The 26,148-nt window shown below is 42.4% G+C and overlaps 1 protein-coding gene across 5 annotated transcripts in view; it reads right to left on the bottom strand.

Annotated features, from left to right (window-relative positions):
• The window catches only part of SYT7 (synaptotagmin 7), a 571,182-nt gene that overhangs the window by 32,935 nt on the left and 512,099 nt on the right, over positions 1 to 26,148 (bottom strand). For all 5 annotated transcript variants that reach the window (XM_073604668.1, XM_073604667.1, XM_073604669.1 and 2 more), the window contains 2 exons: positions 16,880 to 17,150; positions 10,354 to 10,523 (listed from right to left, as the gene is read on the bottom strand). In XM_073604668.1, coding sequence (XP_073460769.1) covers positions 10,354 to 10,523; positions 16,880 to 17,150 — 441 coding nt within the window. The remainder of the gene's footprint in view (positions 1 to 10,353; positions 10,524 to 16,879; positions 17,151 to 26,148) is intronic.

The following is a 26,148-nucleotide window of genomic DNA, read 5'->3' as shown; positions in this document are numbered from 1 at the left end:
TGCGAAGGGGGGCTTTTATCTAATGGGGAGACTTTAATGTGATGGGGAACTCTGATGGGATTGGGGGGCTTTTTATTTGATGGGGGGACCCTGATGGGAAGGGGGGCTTTTGATCTGATTGGGGGACCCTTATGTGATGGGGAATCTCTGGCGTGAAGGGGGGACTTTGATGGAGGAAACCTAATGTGATGGGATGTGATGTAATGGGGGGGGGGGCACTAAAGTGATGGGGTCCTCTGATCTTATGGGGGAAACTCTAATATGAAGGAGGGATACTGATGTGATGAAGGGGGGCCTGTGATATGAAGGTGGGACTCTAAAGGGAAATTAATTTCTTCAAGGCGGTTGTGTGTGGTTTCCCATTGATGGTAAAATTTAAGTTTTTTACATTTTAGACTGGGGTAAGCTGATAATTTGCTTACTTTAACCACTTAAGGACCGGAATGTTTTGCCCACTTAATGACCAGGCCATTTTTTGCGATACAGCACTGTGCCAGTTTAACTGACAATTGCGTGGTCGTGCGACTCTGTACCCAAACAAAACTGACATCCTTTTTTTCCCACAAATAGAGCTTTCTTTTGGTGGTATTTGATCACCTCTGCAGTTTTTATTGTTTGCTCTATAAACAAAAAAAGAGCAACAATTTAAAAAAAAAAAAATAATAGTTTTTACTTTTTGCTATAATACATATCCAAAATAAAATTTCAAAAAACACATTTTTTCATCAGTTTAGGCCAATATGTATTCTTCTACATTTTTCTGGTAAAATAAAATCGCAATAAGTGTATATTGGTTGGTTTGCGCAAAAGTTATAGCGTCTACAAAATAGGGGATATATTTATGGCATTTTTATTATTTTTTTTTTTTACCAGTAATGGTGGCGATCAGCGATTTTTAGTGGGACTGTGACATTGTGGCGGAAAGATCGGACACTTTTGACACTTTTTTGGGACCATTGACATTTATACAGTGATCAGAGCTAAAAATAGCCACTGATTACTGTATATATGTCACTGGCAGGGAAGGGGTTAACACTAGGGAGCGATCAAGGGGTTAAGTGTATTCCCTGGAAGGTGTTTCTAACTGTATGGGGGATGGGCTGCCTGGGTGTACAGAGAGACCGCTGTTCCTAATCACTAGGACCAGAAGATCACTCTCTACTCCCCTGACAGAATGGAGATCTGTCTGTTTACATTGACAGATCCCCATTCTGTCTCTCTGTGGAGCGATAACGGGTGGCCGGCGGACAATGCGGGCGCCTCCTCTTCTATTTAAAGCGGGTGACGTACAATGACGGCAATTCCTGCAGGGGAGCCAACTTGCCGCAGTACAACTGTGATGGCTGGTCCTTAAGCGGCTAAAGGGTGCCGTGTCTGAAAAAAAGTGCTGCTGGGAAGTACATCTGAGCCTGTAGCTCCAAAAATACCTGTTGCTTGTCTGCACTTAGGGCAGTCACTATCTTTTACCAATGTGTCATACTGAGGGCCAGGTCCAAAGCTCCATGTCAGTTTTGATCTTTTATCCTGCCCAGTGTATTGTGTTTGGAGCACAAAGGGTTTAGATTGCTATCATCCTTCTCATTTCATTTAGTTCTATGTGGGGATGTCTGTGGCTTTCAGCTGCTATTAAAAATGTTTATTGTAGCCTCTCAGAGTTGGCTATGAAACCTATTTACATATTCTGAACAAGCAGTAAAAAAACTTTAAAACAAGCCCTCATCCCTGTAGCTATAGGCATTGTAGATAAATTAATCTTTACATTTCTCAACAGAAGCATTGAAATCACAGTTCTTCTCCCCAAGGTGACAAAAGGGAAAGGGCATCCCCTGAACCCCTATACCCACCTTAATTGTGCTCCCTTGCAGCCCCTTTGTCTCTCTCCAGCTGGTCCTGAGATCACTTGTGTTGATGACCCCGGGGAGCAGTGATGTAACTCCTCCAGTCATGTGACAGTGCTTGGGCCTACATGCAGCTGAGAGGTCAGTGATGGCTTGTTTTACATAATTTTTTAGAATTTGTATTTTGAAAGATAAATAGTGCGTTTTATATACAACTATATAGATCACACCAAAATGAGGGACAAATGAGGAGGAGAGAGGGACAGAGGGTCTATGTTGTCCAGATACTGTTACCAACACCTACAAGAGAAATTACTAATAATATATTCTATGTATCAGTGGAGCCCTGTCCATTAGGTGCACACGGGCACCACCCCCCCATCCATGCTTCAGGCACCCTGATTTACATGCAGGATGCTGGACCATGGATTCCAATGGGGGGGGGGTGTTTTTTTTAAGCACGTGATTAGAGCCAGAGGCTCTAATAGCAGCTGCCACTGCTATGCATTAAAAGCTAAAAGTTTACTGGGTGGACTGTTAACTATTCATTTTTTGCTCTAGGTTTATACAAGGCACAATATTGTGCTCCTAACTATCTCTCCTCTATGTTTTCTCAGTTGACCACTAGCTGAATAATACCATAAATATGCTAACCCTCAGTATCAAATCCCCCACTTTACAGTGTTGCACATGTAGATAATCCCATATTACTTTTAATCTCCATGATCTTCGCCACCTGAACAACTGTGAAATCTGCCCTATTCTGATGTTCAGTGGCTTAATGTCATCACCCTTCGCAGCTTGATTACTGGGTTTTATCCTTTGGTCTCTTATGAATCCTGCTGCAAGACTCATTATTCTAATCATAATAATTTTTTATGAGTATATTAAATTGCCTGGAGGTAAGAGACAGTGTTCCTGGTAATTTTATTCTGGTTTAATATTACTTAGCAGGCTGTCATATTTCACCTTACAATTAAACTACCAGTGACACCTTCACATATGGTGAATAATATTAATCTGCAGTGCTACTACTATATAAATGTAATACTATCTCTATTTTTGGTAATTCAAATAAACCTCTCTGCAAGTGGTGGAATATGAATAGGGTCTGATTTCCTTTTTACATAGACTGCATTGATCTGTGAATCATTACATATGTGCTTGTACACATACATGTCAGTAAATACATAGGACTTTGGGAGTAATCCCCAAACTTAATGTAGCCCTGTTGTCCAACCCAAAGCCCTCTACCCCCACCTATGTTGACAGCTGGATAACAGACCTATCTTCGGACCTTACGCTTGAAGACTGGACGGATACTTGGCTAGCAACTCATAAGTTGTACCAAAATATTTCAACAATAGAAACGGTCTATAAGGTATAGTCCAGGTGGTACATAGTGCCACACAGGATAGCAAAGTATGTTCCTGGTTACCCACCAGCTTGTTTCAAAGGCTGCAGGGAGTCTGATTCATATCTGCACATCTGGAGGACCTTCCCCGTGGTGCAGCCCTTCTGGACCAAAGTATTTTCAGTCCATACCAAACTGCTCAATACAGATATGCAACCAGACCCTCTGACTGCCTCGGATAGTAACCCGCTGGAACTGACCAGATCCCAATTCCGACTTCTCTTTCAAGTCACTGCTGCTGCTAAACATACAATAGCACAATATTAAAAAATGCCTAACCTTTGTATACTCACCAAAAAACATTGATATTACCCGAGCAATGATCCATGCCAAAATTGAAGCAATCCATTAAGATAGAGTCAAGAGTTACACTATAATCTGGTACCCCTGGGTCAACAATTTCCTGTCCCCAGACTTTGACAACTCTCTTCTAGAGCCCTGACATGGATGAACATTCTACCTATCGCAAAATCTTGTGCTGCGGCCAAGAAAACCCCTGGGACATCACCTCACTCATTCTCTCGTTTTCTCTATTTATTTCCCCTCCCCCATTCACACACTCTCTTGGTGCCTAGTTGTTCTAGTTGAAACCTCGAGCTACAGCTCAAGCAGGACACCTGGCTACCATTGTCTATATCCTAATACTGTACAGTGTGTTACACTCTCTCTCAAGTTAGAGTTTTTGCCTTGCTTCAAGCACCTTTGGGAACTTTTGATGCACTTATATTTGCTACTTTTATCCTGTATTTGATGCTGTGTTTACCCTGTGGCAATTATTACCCTGTGGGAATTATGTACATTTTTCCTAGAGACATGTATGTTAGACCTTCAATAAAAAGTTTGAACAAGAAAAAATGTGCATGCAAATCCATCCAATCTGCAACTCAGATTTAGACCATCAGGATTCATGAATTGCCTGATTCTCCATAGACTAGACAAATCTGCACGCACCTGTTCAGAAGAATTGCAAAAATCTATAGATCACTAGAAAAGATAGAATGTCTCATATTTAACTAATGCCGCATACACACGATCAGAATTTCTGTCAGAAAAACCTTGGATGGTTTTTCCGACGGAATTCCGCTCAAGTTTCCCTTGCATACACACGTCACACAAAAGTTCTCTGAACTTTCAACCGTCAAGAACCCGCTGACGTACAACACGACGACGAGCAGAGAAAATTAAGTTCAATGCTTCCGAGCATGCATCGAATTGTTTCCGAGCATGCGTAGGAATTTTGCACGTCAGAATTGCTACAGACGATTGGAATTTCCGATAGGAACTTTTTCCGTCGGTAAAATAGAGAACCTGCTCTCAATCGTCTGATGGAGCATACACACGGTCGGAATTTCCGACCAATAGCTCACATCGGACTTTTGCTGGCGTAATTTCCGATCGTGTGTACGGGGCATTATTCTCAAATTGATTTGCTCCTCTCTAGTCCCATTATAAGTGTAAATGAAGGCAAATCGTTAGTTATGATAATCACTTCACAGTAGCAACTTCTTTGTTTTGTACTGAAAAAAGTATTGTAAGGAATAAGTTATTAACTTACTTACTGTACACAGGGATAAAGAGGAGGTAACCTTGAAATTCCATGGTCCATATTGAATAACTCCCTAATCTTGAAAAACACACACACATACTCACACACACTCTGAACAGTCGATGTAGAATGAAGTGAGACTAATGCTGTCACCATTCACAAAGAGAAGAAGGTTTGATTGTCAAGCTGTCCCCCCCTTCTGCCAGTCACAGTCAGGGAAGAATATTCACATGTTATGATCCTAATTATGCACATATTCTCCAAATCTCGCTTGATGAGTGAATCAGCTACTTGCAATGTTACCATTAAATGAGGCTTATGTTTAGCAATACAAATATTAACATATGCAAATGTACCCATCTGCAACAGCCTGATCAATCACGGAAAAATACTCTGTAACAGATATTTGACTACAGAAATCTTAGCAGAATGTTTATAATCTTTATGGATAGTAAATCAGGGTGAGCTGTAATTTAGAAAAAAAAAGGCACAGTTTTTAGTTATGGCTCCAGCACTTATGGGAGGCGCTGTCCCCTAACTGCCACTAACCTTCAGCTTATACCTGACAATAAAACAGGCCCTAACACTTAAAGTGCAGACTATGGACACTTAGGGGTTGATTTACTAAAACTGGAGAGTGCAAAATCTGGTGCAGCTGTGTATGGTAGCCAAACAGCTTTTGACTTTAACTTGTTCAATTAAACTTTGACATAGTTACATAGTAGGTAAGGTTGAAAAACACCTTCGCGCCGACCGTACGCATATATGCGGCCTTGGCATGAAGGGGTTATACCGGGATGATGTCTGCAGCTGCAGGCATCACCCCACTACCATTTTTTAGAGCGGGTGGTCGGGTCTTTAGGGATAGCAACCGATGCAGCTAAAAGCCGCTCAGCTGTTATCTTAAAGCAGCGGGAGGGGACGCCCTCCTCCTGTTGCCTACCGCCACTCTTCCTGGGCCTCCCGTCCCACCAAGAGACCCAAGCACCCAGCCAGCACTTCCGCCAGCTAGGCCGAGAACCGAACGAAGCTGCATTTGGCTCCGATTGGGTCTCCGATCTACAATCGCAGAAGTGACGTTACAGTGTCACTTCCGGTTTACTCGGCTGCCAATGGCGCCAATTTAAAAAAAAATACAGTATTCAGAATCGCCGTTTTTGGCGATCTGAATACTTTTAAGTGCAAAGGAGGGATTTGGGGTCTTTTTGACCCCCGATCCCTCCATAAAGAGTACCTGTGCTGCCTAATACTGTCAAAAGGGATGTTTACATTCCTTGTGACAGCAATAAAAGTGATCAGATTTTTTTTTTTTTTAAAGACAGTGTAAAAAAATAAATAAATAAAATAAGAAAAAAAAAAAGTAAAGCGCACCAGTCCCCATGTGCTTGCGCAGCAAAGAAAACGCATACGTAAGTTGCGCCCAAAAATGTAAACAGTGTTTAAATCACACATGTGAGGTATCGCCACGATCGTAAGAGCGAGAGCAATAGTTCTAGCAAAAGACCTCCTCTGTAACTCTAACCTGGTAACCATTACATTTTTTTAAAGCGTTGTCTATGGAGATTTGTAGGTACTGTAGTCTGTCGCCATTCCACGTGTGTGCGCAATTTCAAACCATGACATGTTAGATATCTATTTACTCGGCATAACATCATCTTTCACATCATACAAAAAAATTGGGCTAACTTTACTGTTTAGAGTGGAGAAAGAAGTCCGGACAGCCGCACACCAGGAGAATATAATCCAACGAAATTTCTTTATTGTAAAATCAGGATCAAATCATGTACAAGACACCATGGATAGAATGTACAGGCAATCGGCTAATGCGTTTCATGCTCTTGCGGAGCGCTTACTCATAGCTCATAGCTAACTTTACTGTTTAGTTTTTTTTTATTTATGAAAGTGTCTTTTTCCCCAAAAAAATGTGTTTGAAAGACCTCTGCGCAAATACCATGTGACAAAAAATATTGCAACAATTACTATTTTATTCCCTAGGATCTCTGCTAAAAATATATATATAATGTTTGGGGTTCTAAGTAATTTTCAAGCAAAAATATGGGTTTTAACTTGTAAGCAACAAATGTCAGAAATGGGCTTAGGCGTGAAAGGGATAAAGACAATAGTCTATCCAGTTCAACCTGTGTAGGTGTACATGTGTCAGTGTCTATAAATATTTTCCATATTCCTGTATGTTGTGTTTTTTAAGATGCACATCCAGGAGTCTTTAAAAAATATCTGTACTCCCCGCTGCCACCACCTATTGTGGAAGAGTTCCACAGCCTTATTGCCCTGACAGTGAAAAACCCCCTGCGCAGTTTAAGGTTAAACCCCTTCTCTTCCAATCTCATTATGTGGCCCCCCGTGTCTTCTTACACTCCCTGAGACTCAATAGTTTTTTCCTATGCTGTGATCACCATTGAGGTATTTATAACTCGCTTTCATGTCCCCTCTCAAGCGTCGCTTCTCAAGCGAGAATAAATTTAGTGCTCGTAGTCGTTCCTCGTAATTGAGGTCATCCAGTCCCCTTATTAATTTTGTTTCCCTTCTTTGGACTCTCTCCAGTTCCAGCACATCCCTCCTGAGGACTGGTGACCAGAACTGGACGGTGTACTCCAGAAGTGGCCTAACCAGAGTTTTATAAAGTGACAGGATTATTGTTTTATCCCTGGAGCATATTCCTTTTTTTATCCATGCTAAAATGCTGCCTGCTTTGGTAGCTACAGCTTGACATTGCATACTATTGTTTAGTCTGTCATCTACTAGGACCCCCAGATCTTTCTCCATCATTGATTCCCCCAGCGGTTCTCCCCATAGTGAGTATTTTGCATTTATGTTTTTAGCCCCCAGTTGCACGACTTTACATTTCTCCACATTAAAACTCATTTGCCATGTAGTTGCCCACTTCATTATTTTGCTCAGGTCTTTCTGTAAAATTTCTATATCCTCATGTGAAGATATTTCCCTGCTTATTTTTGTGTTGTCCGGAAAAACTGAGATTGAGCTATTTATCCCATCCTCTATATCATTTATGAATAATTTGAATAGAATGGGTTCCAAGACAGAACCCTGGGGCACACCACTTACCACTCCAGATCAGTCTGAGTACATGTTATTTATCACCACCCTTTGAACATGCCCCTGTAATCAGTTTTTTATCCAAGAACAAACCTTATGGTCCACGCCTGCAGACCTCAGCCTGTAAATTAAGCATTTATGGGGAACTGTATCAACTGCTTTTGCAAAATCCAGATACACTAAATCCACAGGCCTTCCCCTGTCTAGATGGCAGCTCACTTCCTCGTAGAATGTTAGCAGATTAGTCTAGCAAGAACGACCTTTAGAAAACCCATGCTGATTACCACTAATTTCTTCTGAATTTTTTTGGATATAGTCCCTTATCAACCCCTCCAATGATTTACCTACTATTGATGTTAGGCTGACTGGCCTGTAGACATAAAAAGAAAAAAAAACTGGAAGCTGATTGGTTTGCATGGTGAGCTGCACCAGATTTTGCACTCTCCAGTCTTAGTAAAATAATCCCTTAGAGTTTTTGCACATTCTTAAAAACCACTAAAGAGATATAAAAAGACACATTGCCAATGTATGTAAATACTTGAATATGTATACTTTTTAATGTAGGATACCTCAAGGCTCTGTTCTTGGACCCCTTCTGTTCTCTTTGTACACATCCTCTCAGGGTCACTTAAAACCTCCCACTGCTTCCAGTACCATCTCTGACATCCAAATCTATGTCTCTACTCCTTACCTCACTTCTTCAGTCTCCTCTTACATTATTAACTAACATATCAACATGAATGTCACACCACTTCCTCAAACCAAATCTTTCTAAATCTGACTTCAGAATATCCCCCTGTTCATGCCCTTCTCCATGACCTTTCCATCAAGATCAATAATACAACTATCAGTTCCTCCCCTCACGGCAGTGTACTAGTTGTAATCCTAAACTCTGACCTGTCATTTCAGCCCCAAATCCAATCACTGTTAAAAGCCAGCAGACTCACCTCTGTGATATCTACAAGATACACCCCTTTTCAACTAATAAAACCACTCATTCACTCCCCTGTTATCTCTCGCCTTGGTTATTGCAACTCCCTTCTCATAGACCTACCTCTACGCAGGTTATCACCCCTTCAGTCTATCATGGAGGCTGCTGCCAGACTCATCTACCTTACCAACTGCTCAGTGTCAGCCACTGCTCTCTGCCAATCCCTCTACTGGCTTCCAACTGCTCAATGAAATTCAAAATACTAACAACATACAAAGCCATTTACAACTTTTGCCTCCAAGCTACATCACCAATCTTGTTTCAAAATATTACCCAAACTGTCCTCTCTGCTTCTCCCAAGACCTACTACTCTCTATTCCCTTGTCTCCTCCCATGCTTCCACTTACCAATTGAACTTTAAATTCTTCCATCAGCTCATCCCTCATAGTTATTACCTTTTGTATCAATGCCCCGCCCTATTAGATTGTAAGCTCTTATGGTCAAGGCCCTCCTGACCCCCTTCATATGAAAACAAACCTTAGTGAAGTTTCCCTTTTAAATATGTTCATAGTAATGTAGTTCTATTTGGAATGGGGATTAACTGAATATATTTGTATTCTACAGCAAATCTGCATATCCACAATAAAAACAAAGTGAAAATAGAGCCTAACTGCAAACATTCTAAGTGTACTGCACAGTCTGATGCCTAGTTCAGGAGCAATAGCTGGCTGGCATAGAGATAACTCCTGGACCTGGCAAGACAGATTACACACAGTTCTTCAGCAAACAAATGGGTCTGCAAGGAGTCCATGATTACCCAGATTGTAATATTAAGTGGGCTTGTGACAGTGCTAGTTTCCTGTCTCCTTGTGCGTTCCCTGCTTGACCTTGGATTTCATTGTTGCTGACCTTTGCACCCAGATTACTCTTGGTTTGCTACTTAAACTTGACCTCGGATTGTTAACTGGACTGCATTTGCTTGCTACCAGCCCTGACCTTGGATCTGTTTTTGGACTACTCTTGTCCGCTACCTGCCCTGACCTTGGACTGTGCCAGGTTTTGGGTACCATTCGCTATCTACAGCCTGACAAGTCTCAGGTCTACATGTAACCTTCTTTGTCCCAGCTGCTCAGACCCAGTGCTACCCGGCTAGGAACTATAGCATTGTGTTCCAAGACCTGGCAACAACCAAGTACCGGTAGGCCAGCTTGCCTTAAGGGTAGGTGGGCTACTATAGGCAGAACAAAAAAAACAGGCAGCTATAGTTTTTGATGTAGGCATAGAGCTCTGCGTTACACTGAGCTGCAGCAAAGATAGTTGTAGTTAGTCCAAGTGAACCCCAGTGACACAAATCACTGGTGATAACACAAGATAGACACCCAACCCTTCAGAGGATAGGTTGAAAAGCTGGCACAGGAGTGAACGGTTAGAAAAAATTGAGCTTTCTTTAACAGCTGGCCTGCTTTGCATATGAAAACTTTCATAAAGTACCTAAAGTAATGATCACTGTATAACAGACAGAAAAAACTGTTAAAAAAGTATATCTTACACTGCCATCACTGCACGGTTTTAGCTCTTTCCAGAAGGTCTGCATCTGTGTTAAGTCTATCTTGTTCAGAGGGATTGATACTTCTCCAATAGGATCATTACGGCTGAATCGATCATAGTCCAAAACTTGTAGATACAGGACTCTTTGCACCACTTTTTCATACGGAAATCCTACAAGATAAGAGCGGAATAGTGTCATATTAGGTTTCTGTTCCTGGGAGGAAAGTGATTGTGCTGTCAACAAAAGAAGACTACAATTACATTTAGCCAGGCAATGCAAGAGTGATTGTGATGTGCAAATAGTCCACATCAACAAAACATGTCTTTTTCTGAAATCAGATCCCTGAAATGTACTTTCAAATCCACCAAATCTCCTATTACTATTAAAATGTTTTATTGCTCTGTGTGTCCCAACTGAGAAATTTTCCTCTGACTTCTTCCATATTCAAGAATAGTACAGACTGGTGATCCATGCAAAATGATCACCGATTAGATGTTATAGCTTCTGGTCAGTTTAAGTTCCTTCAATGCACAAAACAAAAGCACATTTATGGTTTAAGTGTTAGAAACCCTGCCAGGATTTTTTGTCGGTCCCCAGTGAAGCGACTCATCCCTTGCCTTTTGTGTGATTACCGGAACAGAAAGTGAATGAAAATTAACCCACCTGCAACACAGACATGAACAAAAACCAAAGGTTCTAACTCTTTCCCAATCTAAAAAAAAGTTATGCTTATGATAATTTTTGCAATTCAGCCTTCAGAACCCTCCCTTGGTGTTAGCCCTCCCCCTGGAGCGTACCCGGAAATCCTTGGATGACCCGTGACGTCACGCACCTCCTCCGTGCGTTCCACGCCGGTCTCAGCTTCTCCCTGATGGCCACAGGAAGAGATACCAGCTACAAGCTTCCATCTGCAGCCCTACAACGCTGATACTACTTCCGGACTGGAACTCGAGGAAGATACACACTGCCTACTCACAGATGAGCCTTTTTAATATGTCTTTCTTGTAAGTGTTTATTTTTTACATGTCATTAAATCTTCATATTAATACTACACTCAGGTGGCGCTTCCTTTTCTCCACCCCCTCTTGCAATACCACAGAGCCAGCTCTCTGAGGACAGCAGCCGCTTTTAGGACCAACCACCCCACTAGCCAGCCCTTCATATCTTGAACGATCAGAGACTATATTAACCCCTGGACTGCCACTACTATGGCCATGGACTTTATGCCTGGCTAACTTTATATACCCCTAGGATTGTGTGCATCTTTTGTATATGCACTTACAGTTATTATCACCTTTATCCCCTAATCTCCATGCGCTGGCCCCTAATCTCCATGCGCTGGCCCCTAATCTCCATGCGGGGTGCTGGATGCATAGATTTCTATGAGGTTGTTTTTTATTTTTGAAGCACATGATTAGAGCCTGAGGCTCCAATTAGCTTCAAAAAGGATGGGCTCGGGATGCAGTGCCCACCCGCTTGTGACATTAGCGAATCAACATTCGCGATTGTCTTCCTGCTTCTCCTATCGGCCAATCAGGACGGGAATTGGGTCTTAAGAACGGATTGGTCAAGAGGAGAAGCGACTGGATTGGCCAGGAGGAGAAGCCGGGGAAGCAGCTATAGCTGCCCCGACCTGGATCGGGTAAGTTAAGGGCTGGCGGGGGGGCAAGCTGGTGGGCAGGCATTGAGTTTGCTTTCCGCCCCCCCAAAAAAAAATGGAGCACCAGCCACCACTGGTTTTGGTGGTGAGGTATCTGTATTCCTAAGTTTGCCAGCAAGCCTGCAGCACAAAGATATTGATGGCGTGTGGAATTAAGAAGCAGGAATTTAAACTAGCAGACATTATCCTTGGAATCACCAATAGAAAAAACATGCCAGTGAATGAGGTAACCCTCTATCATCCACCCAGAAATTACTTTGGAAAATAACTTTAGAATTAGAATGCCCAGCACTCCTTCCAAACAGATGTGAAAATTGATGTTCTACTACTCTGAGTAGTGCATTGCGGTGCCATTTATTTAGAATATATTTTGAATTGTATTGTAATTGTACTGTCTGCCCTAATGTTGTAAAGTGCTGCGTAAACTGTCGGCGCTATATAAATCCTATATAATAATAATAATAATAATAATAATAATGCACAAGTGCTGAAAATGTGGATGGACCCGAACTGCAGTATACCACAACATACATACTATGCATTGTGATGTGCTGCATTTTCAAAATTCTGCAGCTCCAATTCTTGGTTTCTTGCTATGTGTTACCAGCTTATTCAAAATGCATGTGTACATTAAAGTGTGAAATACTGTAAGTTAACACACATGCAGTAATGCAGCAATGCAGCTAGGACTGAAAGGGGCCTTAAAGACAAGTCAAAAGCAACTCTCATATTTACATCATTACAGACTCCTATAATTAAAGTGGTTGTAAACCTCAGCCATGAAATATGAACAAAGCATACCCCTCTATAGTGTGTACTTGTCTCAATCCAGAGCACTAAGGGGTTGAGTTATTAAAACCAAATAGACTGTGCACTTTGTAAAGTGCAGTTGCTCCAGAGCTTAGTAAATGAGATAAAGCTTCACTTTGCAAAGAATACCCAATCACATGCAAGGAAAAAAAAAAACAAAAAAAAAACATTTTTTCTTGCACACGATTGGATGATAGAAGTCAGCAAAGCTTCTGCTAAGCTCTAGAGCAACTGCTCTTCCAGAGTGCAATTGCACTTTGCAATGTGCACAGTCTATTTGCCTTTAGTAAGTCAACCCTATAGTGTAATTTCTGTCCGCTGTCCTGTTCCTCTGCTATCAGCATGATTCACTTCTAACAAGTTTTCCTGACACCAAGAAAAAAAAGGTGTCAGGGAAGGAAGTAACAGCACACAGCTGGTGATTGACAGCCTCAGCTCTGTTCCTGTGTGCTCTGTGGGAGGGGGGGGGGGTGTCCATTCCTTTTAATCAGCTCTCAGAACTCTCCTCACTGAGCTTTGTATTGCATAATTTCAGCTCTCTGACCCCTTTTTTTGTGTCCAGACAAGCTTTATAAATTCTGGACATTAAATTTATGTAGTGAAGAGGAGACTGTAGAAAATCAGGTACAACTTATGTAGGATGGTTTGTTTTAGCTATGTGTATCCCCCCATATATAAGGGTTTACAATTACTTTAAGTATGAAGAGTAATGGCAAACACTAAGGCCCCTTTCACAATGGTGCGTCTTTGCCATGCCTCTCCATGAAATCATATGCTTTTCTTCACACTTCAGGTGTGCTGTGCTTTATAAAGTCCTGCATGCTCCACAGAGGCAATTGGTTTTTTTGGGGGGTGGGGGCGGCAAACAATGCATCCACAGCCACCCCCCCAGTCGTTCGGATCACCCACACCCCCTGGGGTTGGTCAGTCGGATCAATCACACCCCCCGTCAGTCTGTCGGCCCCGTACTTACCCCATCAAGCAGGCAGCACTTCCCTCCGGGCGATGGGTGGCGGCTTCTCGTGTGTCTCCCCACAGCGGCCTGTGCGTTTCCTCCGTCCTCCTTATAGGCGGCCAACAGGATTGCCTGTCCTTTCAGCCAATCAGGTGACGGTCTCAGGACCCACTTCCTGATTGGACGGGATGAGAATCAGTGTGACAATAGCGAATATTCATTCACTATTGTCACACAACTGGGTGGGCTCAGGGCACAGTGCTCTGCACCCCGAGCCCACCCTTTTTTGAACCCATTCAGAGCCTCTGGCTCTAATCACATGCTTAAAAAAAAAAAACCAACAAAAAAACCCATTCGAATCCCTGCGTCCAGCGCCCTCCATGTAGATTATGGGGCTGGATGCAGGATGGGGGAGGGGGGCACCTGTGCCGCTAATGCTGCATCTTTGTCGCCGTTTTGCAAAAGCGCGCCAAAAAGTGCCTTTCATTGCAAGTCAATGGAAATGCATCAAAAACACATCAGTGTGAAAGGGGCCTTTACACACATCAATGCATGCACACAGGTTATCCTTTGTTTTAAATGGTGTTAGTTCACATCTGTGCAATGTCCATTTTTATAGGGTCTATTGATGAAAATGCCAATGAATAAAAGCATGTGATTGTAGATACATGTAAAAAAAAAAAAATGCATGGAGAGGTGTAAATTTAGCCTAACACACAGCAACAACTCACAGATCATTTAAAAATATTGTATATGATTACTTCTAAATGACTATAAATCTACCTTATGTGAATATACATATCATGTTGTTATCAACAATATCAGCCGAAATTTCTCTAATAACAGAACAATGCTTGATCTCATAAGAAGAATATTATTATTGTGACTATATAGCCAATCTCATATAAGTGCCTTCTATTACATTCACATTTGAAAGAATTTAGCTCAGGTATCTGAAAAAGCAAGTTGTCTCACACACATAAGGTGTTTACACTGTTTACTTATATTTAAAAAAAAAAATGATGTGATCAGGCTGATAAAATTGATAGCATCGTATTTTAATGGTAATTATATGTGAATGTCTAAACAAATGGTAAATGAAAAGGTGGGAATATGTGTATTATTTTAAAACTATTAAAGTTCCCTACACAGATATTTCACAAATGACTTGCTAGGAATAGTGGCAGGCTAGTAAATCTACTGCAGATAAATTGAATATGTCTAACCTGTGTATACAGAAGCATCTGCACCTCCTCAGCAGGTGTAAGCAGAATTCTATGCAAGTGCCAATGACAAATGGCTGCATTGCTAGAGCAGACACATCAATCCATATTTAATTAGATACTTTCTAGAACTGGCTTTAACGTTAGTAGACATGTTCCATTCATAAAGTTGGGACAGAGCAGGGGCTTGATGAAGTGTCTATCCTCCTCTATGCCCCTGTGCATGATCTAACCCCCCCCCCCCCCCCATGATAACATCACACAGACACCATAACAAGTTAAATGATACAGTGGAGTGGATGGTAGTCCATTTGGCTTCCTAGATATACAAACTTGGTCAGAACTAGGACCTCTGCTCACCAAAATCACATATCTTGTTTGTTCACCACATTGTACCTAATGTGCGTTGTACTGATTTCTGCCATGCTATTAATACGGGTTTACTGTATATTTTTGAAAAACAAAGTTAAGATGAATTCCAGGTATAGATACTTTTAAATAGTAAAATTGGTCCAGCTTGGACCAACGTAGCTATGCATATACCATTATTATTATTATACAGGATTTATATAGCGCCGACAGGTTTTGCAGCACTGGTCGATGCCCCTGGAGGCTGTAAATCACTGAATTAGTTACTGCTACTCCAGTGATCTCCACTTGCTTCTGACCGGTGCCAGTCTCCAGCTACATTCTAAACATAGAAAGCTGGCCGCTAAGCACAGACACCGTTCAGAGAATTTGTTCACATTTTCTGAATGAATGCAAAGCTTTCTCTGACTGCATGGAGTGGAAAGCGTGATGTCATCACCCCACCTCTCCACACCGTCCAATCCATGACATTCAGAAAATACAAAGCTTTCTCTGATTGGATGGAGTGGAAAGCATGATGCCACAGATTTATTAAGATCTGTGTCTAAGCAGACCCACAACACCACCCCCTCCAATGCCTACTTTCTGGTCTATAATGCTGCCCATCATAGTTATGGGCCAAGAGAAAGGTGCAGAAGGCAATAGACAGTGGGGCCCAGTCCACCAAGATTTGCATAGTAACAGTGCCCCAGATTTCAGGACACCCATGTGCTGAACAGCGTAGGTAAGCACAAATGCAGATACCTCTAGGTGCTGTCTTTTCATCATGTTGCACACCTGGCACTTTTATATTGACTACTGTATCAATTGAAAATGGCTACAGAGTATTGTAGGCACAATCTGATCATGAATATATATATTTTTTTTTTTTTGCATAAACTTCACCAAAAGCATGCACACGTCTGCCTAATCTGTAAATAGATATATTTTCTATCTGTCAAAGGAAACATATAGTGAGTGCGTTTATCTCTGAGACACATCAGCCAGGTGTGTCTGGGTTTGCCTGCTGTTGTCCATAAGCAAGAGTGACCCGATTTAGCTAAAATTGTCTGTCTCATGTTCAACCATCTCATGTCTATGCATTCATTCATAGTTATGTTGCCTTGTCTATTTGGCTGAAGACCTACAGCTGGAAAAATTACAAGCCCAAATAATCCACCATTTCTTCTGCACTGGCATTTATGTAGGGTGATGATGACCTAGCTAGCAGAACTTAAGCTATGAGATCTTAGTCATGATATGTCAACATTCTAGCTAAAAAAAACATTTTCAAACATATTCAGATAAATTGAATGCATATATTCTTTGGGAGGTTCCATAAGAAGGCTATGAAAGCAAATATTATTCTGCATTGCTAAATGGATCACCTTTGAGAAGGAATGTAGAGAGGCAGCAGTCCATTAAATGCTATGCTATATGACCCCTTCATATTTAACTAGAAAAGTTCCATTAAAGGGCTAAAACAGTTAGGGCAGAGAGCCTTTATCTATGCCTCCCTCCCCGTCTCACCCTCGAAGAGGAAGGTCTCGTTCCAATGTGGGTTGAGGTTTTTCCTCTTCACCTTGGTCTCCAGCTTGTTCTTCTTGTCAGGTAGCAGATATATCTTCACAAATGGATCACTGGTCCCACTGAAGTCCTTAGCTGGCAACTCCTGAGCTTTCATGATTTTAACAGTGAGAGTGGACTCCTGGAAGTTGTAGCCCACACTAAACTGAATGCGCCCAAGAGTCTCTCGCCCTGATGTGTCATGTCCATCTTCCTCATCTGAACCAGGAGACAGCTGCCCAGGAAAATAAACAAACATAAATTCTTGTGTTAGTAATAGTTCAGTAAGCGCCAATCCTAAAAAGAACTGGTTGCTTTTAAGTTAATAAAGTTGAAATGTTATGAAAAGCCTCTTTCAGTGAGAATATTAATCACGCTCCAAGTCCTATTTAAAGGATACATAGTCCAAACATATTAGAACACTAATTAGTGTAGTTATGTAGTTAGACTATTAATACATATAAATGTAAATTGAAATATTTTTAATGCAACTACTGTTAATATCAAAAACCGTCTTGATATCAGCCTTCCACAATCCTCTGCATATCATTGCTTAGTGTGGGAGAGAGGGTCGGCACTGGCCGCCAATCAGATTCTGCAGCTGTGGACTTGTGCTGTCAGTGAACATTATATCAGAAGGAGAGATACGAGCAAGCAGAGTGATGCTGCTTCCTCACTGTCCAACCAACCAGCTGGGGTTTTGTCAGAATTCTACTGTAGAACTACATGGACATGCAGACATAGCTGTACTGTCTGGCACAACACAAGACTCACTGTGGGACAGCATCATTTCCCTGTTTTTTTTTTTAGCACTGATCACTGTAATATTGTCACTGGTCACCAAAAAATGTCACTTGGGGTCAGACACACAGTGAGGGAACACACACAGTGAGGGAAAAAAGTATTTGATCCCCTGCTGATTTTGTACGTTTGCCCACTGACAAAGAAATGATCAGTTTATAATTTTAATGGTAGGTTTATTTTAACAGTGAGAGACAGAATAACAACAAAAATATCCAGGAAAACACATTTCAAAAAGGTTATAAATTGATTTGCATTTTGAGTGAAATAATTATTTGACCCCTTCGCAAAAGACGTCTTAGTACTTGGTGGCAAAACCCTTTTTGTCAATCACAGAGGTCAGACGTTTCTTGTGGTTGATCACCAAGCTGCTTGGTGATGGTCTTGTAGCCCATTCCAACCTTGTGTAGGTCTACAATCTTGTCCCTGACATCCTTGGATAGCTCTTTGGTCTTGGCCATGGTGGAGAGATTGGAATCTGATTGATTGATTGCTTCTGTGGACAGGTGTCTTTTTTTCAAGTAACAAGCTGAGATTAGGAGCTCTTCCTTTTAAGAGAGTGCTCCTAATCTCAGCTTGTTACCTGTATAGAAGACACCTGGGAGCCAGAAAGCTTGCTGATTGATAGGAGATCAAATACTTATTTCACTCATTAACCACTTGCCAACTGCCTTCCACATATATACTGCGGCAAGGCGGCTCATCTGATCCAGCTGACGTACCTGTACGTTGGTCCGTGCATGCGGTATTGTGGGTGCAACTCAGAGATCTACTGTTCCTAGTGATTAGAAACAGTGATCTCTGTGTTGTCCCAGCACGCCCATTCCCCACACAGTTAAAACACACCCAGGAAACACAGTTAACCCCTTGATCACCCTCTAGTGTTAACCCTTTCCCTGCCAGTGTCATTTATACATTGATCGGTGCATTTTTTTAGCACTGATCACTGTAAACTGGTCACCAAAAAATGTCACTTGGGGTCAGATTTGATGATCAAATACCACCAAAAGAAAGCTCTATTTATGGGGAAAAAAATTACATCAATTTTGTTTGGGTACAGCGTTGCACGTCCGCACAATTGTCAGTTAAAACGACGCAGTGCCGTATCGCAAAAAATGGCCTAGTCATTAAGGGGGTAAATCCTTCTGGGGCTGAAGTGGTTAAAATGCAAATCAATTTATAACTTTTTTTTAAATGCGTTTATCTAGATGTTTTTGTTGTTATTCTGTCTCTCATTGTTAAAATAAACTTACCATTCAAATTATAGACTGATCATTTCTTTGTCAGTGGGCAAACGTACAAAATCAGCAGAGGATCAAATACCCTTTTCCCCTCACTATATATATATATATATATATATGTATATATATATATATATATATATATATATATATATATATATATATATATATATATATATAAAATTATATATATATATATATATATATATATATATATATATATATATATATATATATATATATATATATATATATACATTTTTTTTTTTTCTTTTTTTAAGTGCACCTAATTCAAAGCAGAACTACCTTTCTAAATCACATGTTTGTGATTGATGGAAGCGGTTGAGAACACTGGCTGCCCATAATGGAATAAAACCGGCTGGCAATGCTGGAGGAGAGGATCCCTGAGTAGGCCAGGCTGTGTAATCTATCACTTCCAACCCTCACCAGTATGAGATTAATGTAGCTAAGTCTCTCTAGTGGGGATACAGCAATAAAAACCTGCCAAATGTTCTAACCTTTGTCACATTCCATAATAAACTAGAAAGAAGTTTTGAAAGTTAAAGTGGAACTTCACCCAAAAAATGAAGACTCACAGAAGACCACAGGACTATTCAAAAAGCACAGCATGGCTTGTGCACACCCAGTGCGAAGCCAGCTATGAAGCCGCAAGGCTTCATTGAGGGTTTCCCTTAGTTATGATGCCGGTGCCTGGACCCGAAGCCGTCTGAAGAACTGGCTCGGGTGAGGACAGCGCTGGATCCCTGGACAGGTAAGTGTCCTTATATTAAAAGGCAGCAGCTACAGTATTTGTTGCTACAGACTTTTCATTTTTTGGGTGGAGACTGGAGCTCCTCCTTAAAGGATCACTAAAGATAATTTTTTTTTTTTTTTTAAATAACAAACATGTTTTACTTACCTCCACTGTGCAGCTCGTTTTTGCACAGAGTGGCGCCGAACCTGGTCTTCTGGGGTCCCTCGGCGGCTGTCTCGGCTCCCCCTGCAAGGACCCAACACCTTCATGTGAGCTCCCTCGCATGGTGTGGAGTGCTTGCGGGCGCGCTACCGTGATACAGCAGTCGGCCATTGCCGCTCACTGTATCACTCGCCCCCCCGCGCCGCGTCATTGGATGTGATTGACAGCAGCGCAAGCCAATGGCTGCGCTGCTTTCAATCCATCCACTGTAACCAATCAACGGCCAGGCTGAGCGGCGAAGAGGATGTCGGGGGCGAGCACGGGACTTTCGAGGGGTCAGGTAAGTAAAACGGGGGGGCTGGGGGGGCTGGTATTGTCGGATGTTTTTTCACCCTAATGCATAGAATGCATTAAGGTGAAAAAAATGTTACCTTTACAACCCCTTTAAAGTAACTAAAAGGCTGCATCAAGTATAACCTTAGCTATAAACAGGAAAAGAGCAGTTCACTATTGTGGTAGATGTTCCAAATTATTATATCCCCATTCAAAAAAAAAAAATACTAAGGGCACAAATAATCTGAATCCACTGTGACAAATCCAATTAAACTGTAACAGGTCTGCAGTTATAATGGCAATAAAAAGGTTAATATATAAGATCAGTGATAATAGTATAGGCTGAAATGTCTCACACCTTCTGCTAAGATCTAATACCTGCTGGAGGCCTGCCAGTAGCAAGGTCAGATACACATCAAAAGGTATTAATAAAAACGGATGCATGTATAAATAATAGTATTTATTATTAACTCAAAAGAAGCCTCTAACAAAAAGGTTAGTTAATGCAATTCCAAATGTATTGCAATTATCTTAATTGGTTTTCAGTTATGCACAATAACATAAACTGTTATTGTTACAGGTATACCCTATTCTCACTTTGCACAACTCTGCAGAAGATGGTAGAGCTATATTAAAGGAGGAGGAGAAAAAAAGCAAAAGGAAGAAGAAAATTCTAAATATGTTTCATTGCAACCTCTAACCTCAGTGAAAATTCCACACTGCAAAACAAAAAAGAGGAGAGTCAAGAAAGGAATGTAGAATTTATAAGTCTTTTCTTGGAAGTTACACTAGAGATAAAAATAAATACATAGAGAAGCCATATTTGAAAGCTATGTCTGAACAGCACCAGTGATTTAAATGTCATAAAACAGAACAGATGACATAAAGCTAAAGCAATGGCGTTGTACAATGCTGTATCCTGGCCTAGGCCGACAAGGCCCAGGCCTAGGGCAGCACTTTGCAGGGGGACAGCACGGAAAGAGTCCCCGCCGGCTTGCGCTAGAGGCAAATTAGTTTAGCATCTCCATAAAGCGGCCGCACTGCTTCTGGTATGCGGGCGGCCATGATTCCGCAACTGTGGGGGGGGGATGGTTATAGCCCCTGTCAGTTTATTTTTTACCATCCCTGTCCCACTGCAGAGATTTCCCTTTACTTCCTGCTCCATAGCCAAACAGGAAGTGAGAGGAAATCTATGCAAATTAAGGAAATCCATTGCCCCCCCAGGCCCTCAGAACTAGTGTCCCCACAGCAAGGGGTGTGGCCTTGACAAGAAGGGGTGTTTTAAAAATTATGCAGCAATATATAGTTATATAGTTACATAGTAAGTAAGGTTGATAAGACAACAGTCCATCCAGTTCAACCTATGAGGGTGTGTATGTTTGTGTAGATAATAATTTCCCATATCCCTGTATATTGTGTTTGTTAAGATTCACATCCAAGAGTCTTTTAAAGCTAATACTTCCTGTTGACACCACAGATTGCAAAAGAGAGTTACACATTCTTACCGCCCTGACAGTGAAAACCCCCTACGCAGGCTAAACCGCTTCTCTTCCAGTCTCATTGGGGAAGATTTACTAAAACTGGTGCACTTAGAATCTGGTGCAGCTGTGCATGGTAGCCAATCAGCTTCTAAATTCAGCTTGTTCAATTAAGCGTTGGCAATGCAACCTGGAAACTGATTGGTTTCTATGCACAGTTGCACCAGATTTTGCACTCTCCAGTTTCATTAAATAAACCCCATTGTGTGTCCCTGTGAAATATCCTATTTCAGAGCACCACTGTGCACTCTCCTCCTCTCCTCCTGACTGATGCCAATAGGGAATCTCAGCCCCTCCCACTGTAGTCCTCAGATCAGGGAAGGAGAGCGCTGGGAGGTCATGGGAGCGCACAGCGACGTTCTGAAATAAAGTATTTCGCTGCATAATTTTTTAAAAACACAGATACAAAGAAAAGACAGATACTGTGCAGTATCCACGATTTGTGATTAGTGACTTTACAACCATTTTAAGCTTATAACTAGACCACCGGGAAAGGAGTAATATGAAAGGTTGTCTTTTGATCCTTTTTTAACATTAGATGTGTGCCTTGAAACTCAATCAATAACTAATTAGAAATCATACAGTATATCATAGTTCTGATTGTGTTAATAAATGGTAAAATCTGGCTGTTGTGGATTGCTGACATCATAAAATCCCAGAATATAAAATAAAACAGTTTGTTTTGCCATACTGTACATTGGCATACAACCCAATAGAACAAAGCAAGTGAATTATAGGATTACAGACAGAAGTAAAGCTTGTGCATGTTCATGCATGAAAACACTTGTTCAAGTGCATTAATGCATGTAAACAAATGCATATGAAAGGCAGCAAATTACAATAAAAATTTGTTCAACATATGCATATAAACCAAGCCATCCTTGAAGCTGAATTCCAGGCAAATATCTGAACACACAGATTGAAAACATATAAGAGAGCTGTTTTACCTTAAAAAGAATTTGCATTCATGCCCATACTATTTTGAGTTATGCACAGCTCTACCACACAGCACAATCCTGTCTGGCAGGACAGAAGACCTTTCTATTTCTCTGCTGTAGTTTGGTAGCACTAAAGCCCCATTCACACCTGAGCTTTTTGCAGCTTAAAGCCTAAAGCTACAAAACGCTGGAGGGGAAAAAAATCAATTATTCTCTATGGAGATGGTTCACATCTCCACTCCAAAACGCCTGAAGCCCGAAACTCCAAAACGCCTGCAGCTCAAACAAGTTCTGGAACTTTTTTTTTTTAGGCAGATTTGGGCGTTTTTTTCTGCTTTTTACATTGGTGACCTTTTGACCTGTACAAAATTGCGGCAAAAACAAGGCAAAAATCGTGGTAAAATGGCGCGACTTTCTGCCTGAAATTGCTACGCTCAGGTGTAAATGGGGCCATACAGGTCTCCCAGCCTGTGACTGGACAGTGAAGGAGAAGCAGCAAACTGAACTCATCCCCCTCTCCTCCTAGCAGCATGTTCCTTGTTATCACGTGAACGCTACAGAACAACTGAACGGCTCCATGTGCAGCTCCTCTCTCTGTGGTCAGCCCAATGGTCTGCCTCAATAGATTGCCAGAAAGCAAATAATGTCCTTAAATTAATTGATCATGAGCAGAATATTCTTTATTTTGGTTGTCATTGGGAAGGATACTGTCCCTTACATTACGAGTCGTTGGTAAGATAGGCCCCCTACTTTTGTGTTCAGTGTAAAAGTGCCTCCTTATATTGGTGGTGAGTAGGGATGAGCTTCGAGTTCGAGTCGAACTCATGTTCGACTCGAACATTGGCTGTTCGCAAGTTCGCCGAACAGCGAACAATTTGGGGTGTTCGCGGCAAATTCGAATGCCGTGGAACACCCTTTAAAAGTCTATGGGAGAAATCAAAAGTGCTAATTTTAAAGGCTAATATGCAAGTTATTGTCATAAAAAGTGTTTGGGGACCTGGGTCCTGCCCCAGGGGACATGGATCAATGCAAAAAAAAGTTTTAAAAACGGCCGTTTTTTCAGGAGCAGTGATTTTAATAATGCTTAAAGTCAATCAATAAAAGTGTAATATCCCTTTAAATTTCGTACCTGGGGGGTGTCTATAGTATGCCTGTAAAGGGGCGCATGTTTCCTGTGTTTAGAATAGTCTGACAGCAAAATGACATTTTGAAGGAAAAAACTCATTTAAAACTACCCGCGGCTATTGCATTGCCGACAATACACATAGAAGTTCATTGATAAAAACGGCATGGGAATTCCCCAAAGGGGAACCCCGAACCAAAATTAAAAATGACGTGGGAGTCCCCCTAAATTCCATACCAGGCCCTTCAGGTCTGATATGGATATTAAGGGGAACCCCGGCCAAAATTAAAAAAAAAAAATGACGTGGGGTTCCCCCTAAATTCCATACCAGACCCTTCAGGTCTGGTATGGATTTTAAGGGGAACCCCGCGCCAAAAAAAAAAAAAAAAACGGCGTGGGGTCCCCCCAAAAATCCATACCAGACCCTTATCCGAGCACGCAACCTGGCAGGCCGCAGGAAAAGAGGGGGGGACGAGAGTGCGGCCCCCCCCCTCCTGAACCGTACCAGGCCACATGCCCTCAACATTGGGAGGGTGCTTTGGGGTAGCCCCCCAAAACACCTTGTCCCCATGTTGATGAGGACAAGGGCCTCATCCCCACAACCCTGGCCGGTGGTTGTGGGGGTCTGCGGGTGGGGGGCTTATCGGAATCTGGAAGCCCCCTTTAACAAGGGGACCCCCAGATCCCGGCCCCCCCCCTGTGTGAAATGGTAAGGGGGTACATAAGTACCCCTACCATTTCACGAAAAAAGTGTCAAAAATGTTAAAAATGACAAGAGACAGTTTTTGACAATTCCTTTATTTAAATGCTTCTTCTATCTTCCTTCATCTTCTGGTTCTTCTGGCTCTTCTGGTTCTTCCTCCGGCGTTCTCGTCCAGCATCTCCTCCGCGGCGTCTTCTATCTTCTTCTCCTCGGGCCGCTCCGCACCCATGGCATGGGGGGGAGGCTCCCGCTCTGCTCTTCTCTTCTCTTCTTCTTTTCTTCTCTTCTTCTCTTCTTCATTTTCTTCTCCGGGCCGCTCCGGAATCCATGCTGGCATGGAGGGAGGCTCCCGCTGTGTGACGGCGCTCCTCGTCTGACAGTTCTTAAATAACGGGGGGGGCGGGGCCACCCGGTGACCCCGCCCCCCTCTGACGCACGGTGACTTGACGGGACTTCCCTGTGACGTCACGGGGAATGCCACAGGGAAGTCCCGTCATGTCCCGTGCGTCAAAGGGGGGCGGGGTCACCGGGTGGCCCCGCCCCCCCCCGTTATTTAAGAACTGTCAGACGAGGAGCGCCATCACACAGCGGGAGCCTCCCTCCATGCCAGCATGGATTGCGGAGCGGCCCGGAGAAGAAAATGAAGAACAGAAGAAGAGAAGAAAAGAAGAAGAGAAGAAGAGAAGAGCGGGAGCCTCCCCCCCATGCCATGGGTGCGGAGCAGCCCGAGGAGAAGAAGATAGAAGACGCCGCGGAGGAGATGCTGGACGAGAACGCCGGAGGAAGAACCAGAAGAGCCAGAAGAACCAGAAGATGAAGGAAGATAGAAGAAAGAAGAAGCATTTAAATAAAGGAATTGTCAAAAACTGTCTCTTGTCATTTTTAACATTTTTGACACTTTTTTCGTGAAATGGTAGGGGTACTTATGTACCCCCTTACCATTTCACACAGGGGGGGGGGCCGGGATCTGGGGGTCACCTTGTTAAAGGGGGCTTCCAGATTCCGATAAGCCCCCCGCCCGCAGACCCCCACAACCACCGGCCAGGGTTGTGGGGATGAGGCCCTTGTCCTCATCAACATGGGGACAAGGTGTTTTGGGGGGCTACCCCAAAGCACCCTTCCAATGTTGAGGGCATGTGGCCTGGTACGGTTCAGGAGGGAGGGGGGCCGCACTCTCGTCCCCCCCTCTTTTCCTGCGGCCTGCCAGGTTGCGTGCTCGGATAAGGGTCTGGTATGGATTTTTGGGGGGACCCCACGCCGTTTTTTTTTTTTTTTTTTGGCGCGGGGTTCCCCTTAAAATCCATACCAGACCTGAAGGGTCTGATATGGAATTTAGGGGGAACCCCACGTCATTTTTTTTTTTTTTTTTTTTGGCCGGGGTTCCCCTTAATATCCATACCAGACCTGAAGGGCCTGGTATGGAATTTAGGGGGACTCCCACGTCATTTTTTTTTTTTAATTTTGGTTCGGGGTTCCCCTTTGGGGAATTCCCATGCCGTTTTTATCAATGAACTTCTATGTGTATTGTCGGCAATGCAATAGCCGCGGGTAGTTTTAAATGAGTTTTTTCCTTCAAAATGTCATTTTGCTGTCAGACTGTTCTAAACACAGGAAACATGCGCCCCTTTACAGGCATACTA

The sequence above is a fragment of the Aquarana catesbeiana genome, linkage group LG11, assembly GCF_042186555.1.
Source record: "Aquarana catesbeiana isolate 2022-GZ linkage group LG11, ASM4218655v1, whole genome shotgun sequence".
Lineage (NCBI taxonomy): Eukaryota > Metazoa > Chordata > Amphibia > Anura > Ranidae > Aquarana > Aquarana catesbeiana.
The sequence above is the reverse complement of the archived record's forward strand: the minus strand, read 5'-3'. Positions and strand labels throughout refer to the sequence as shown.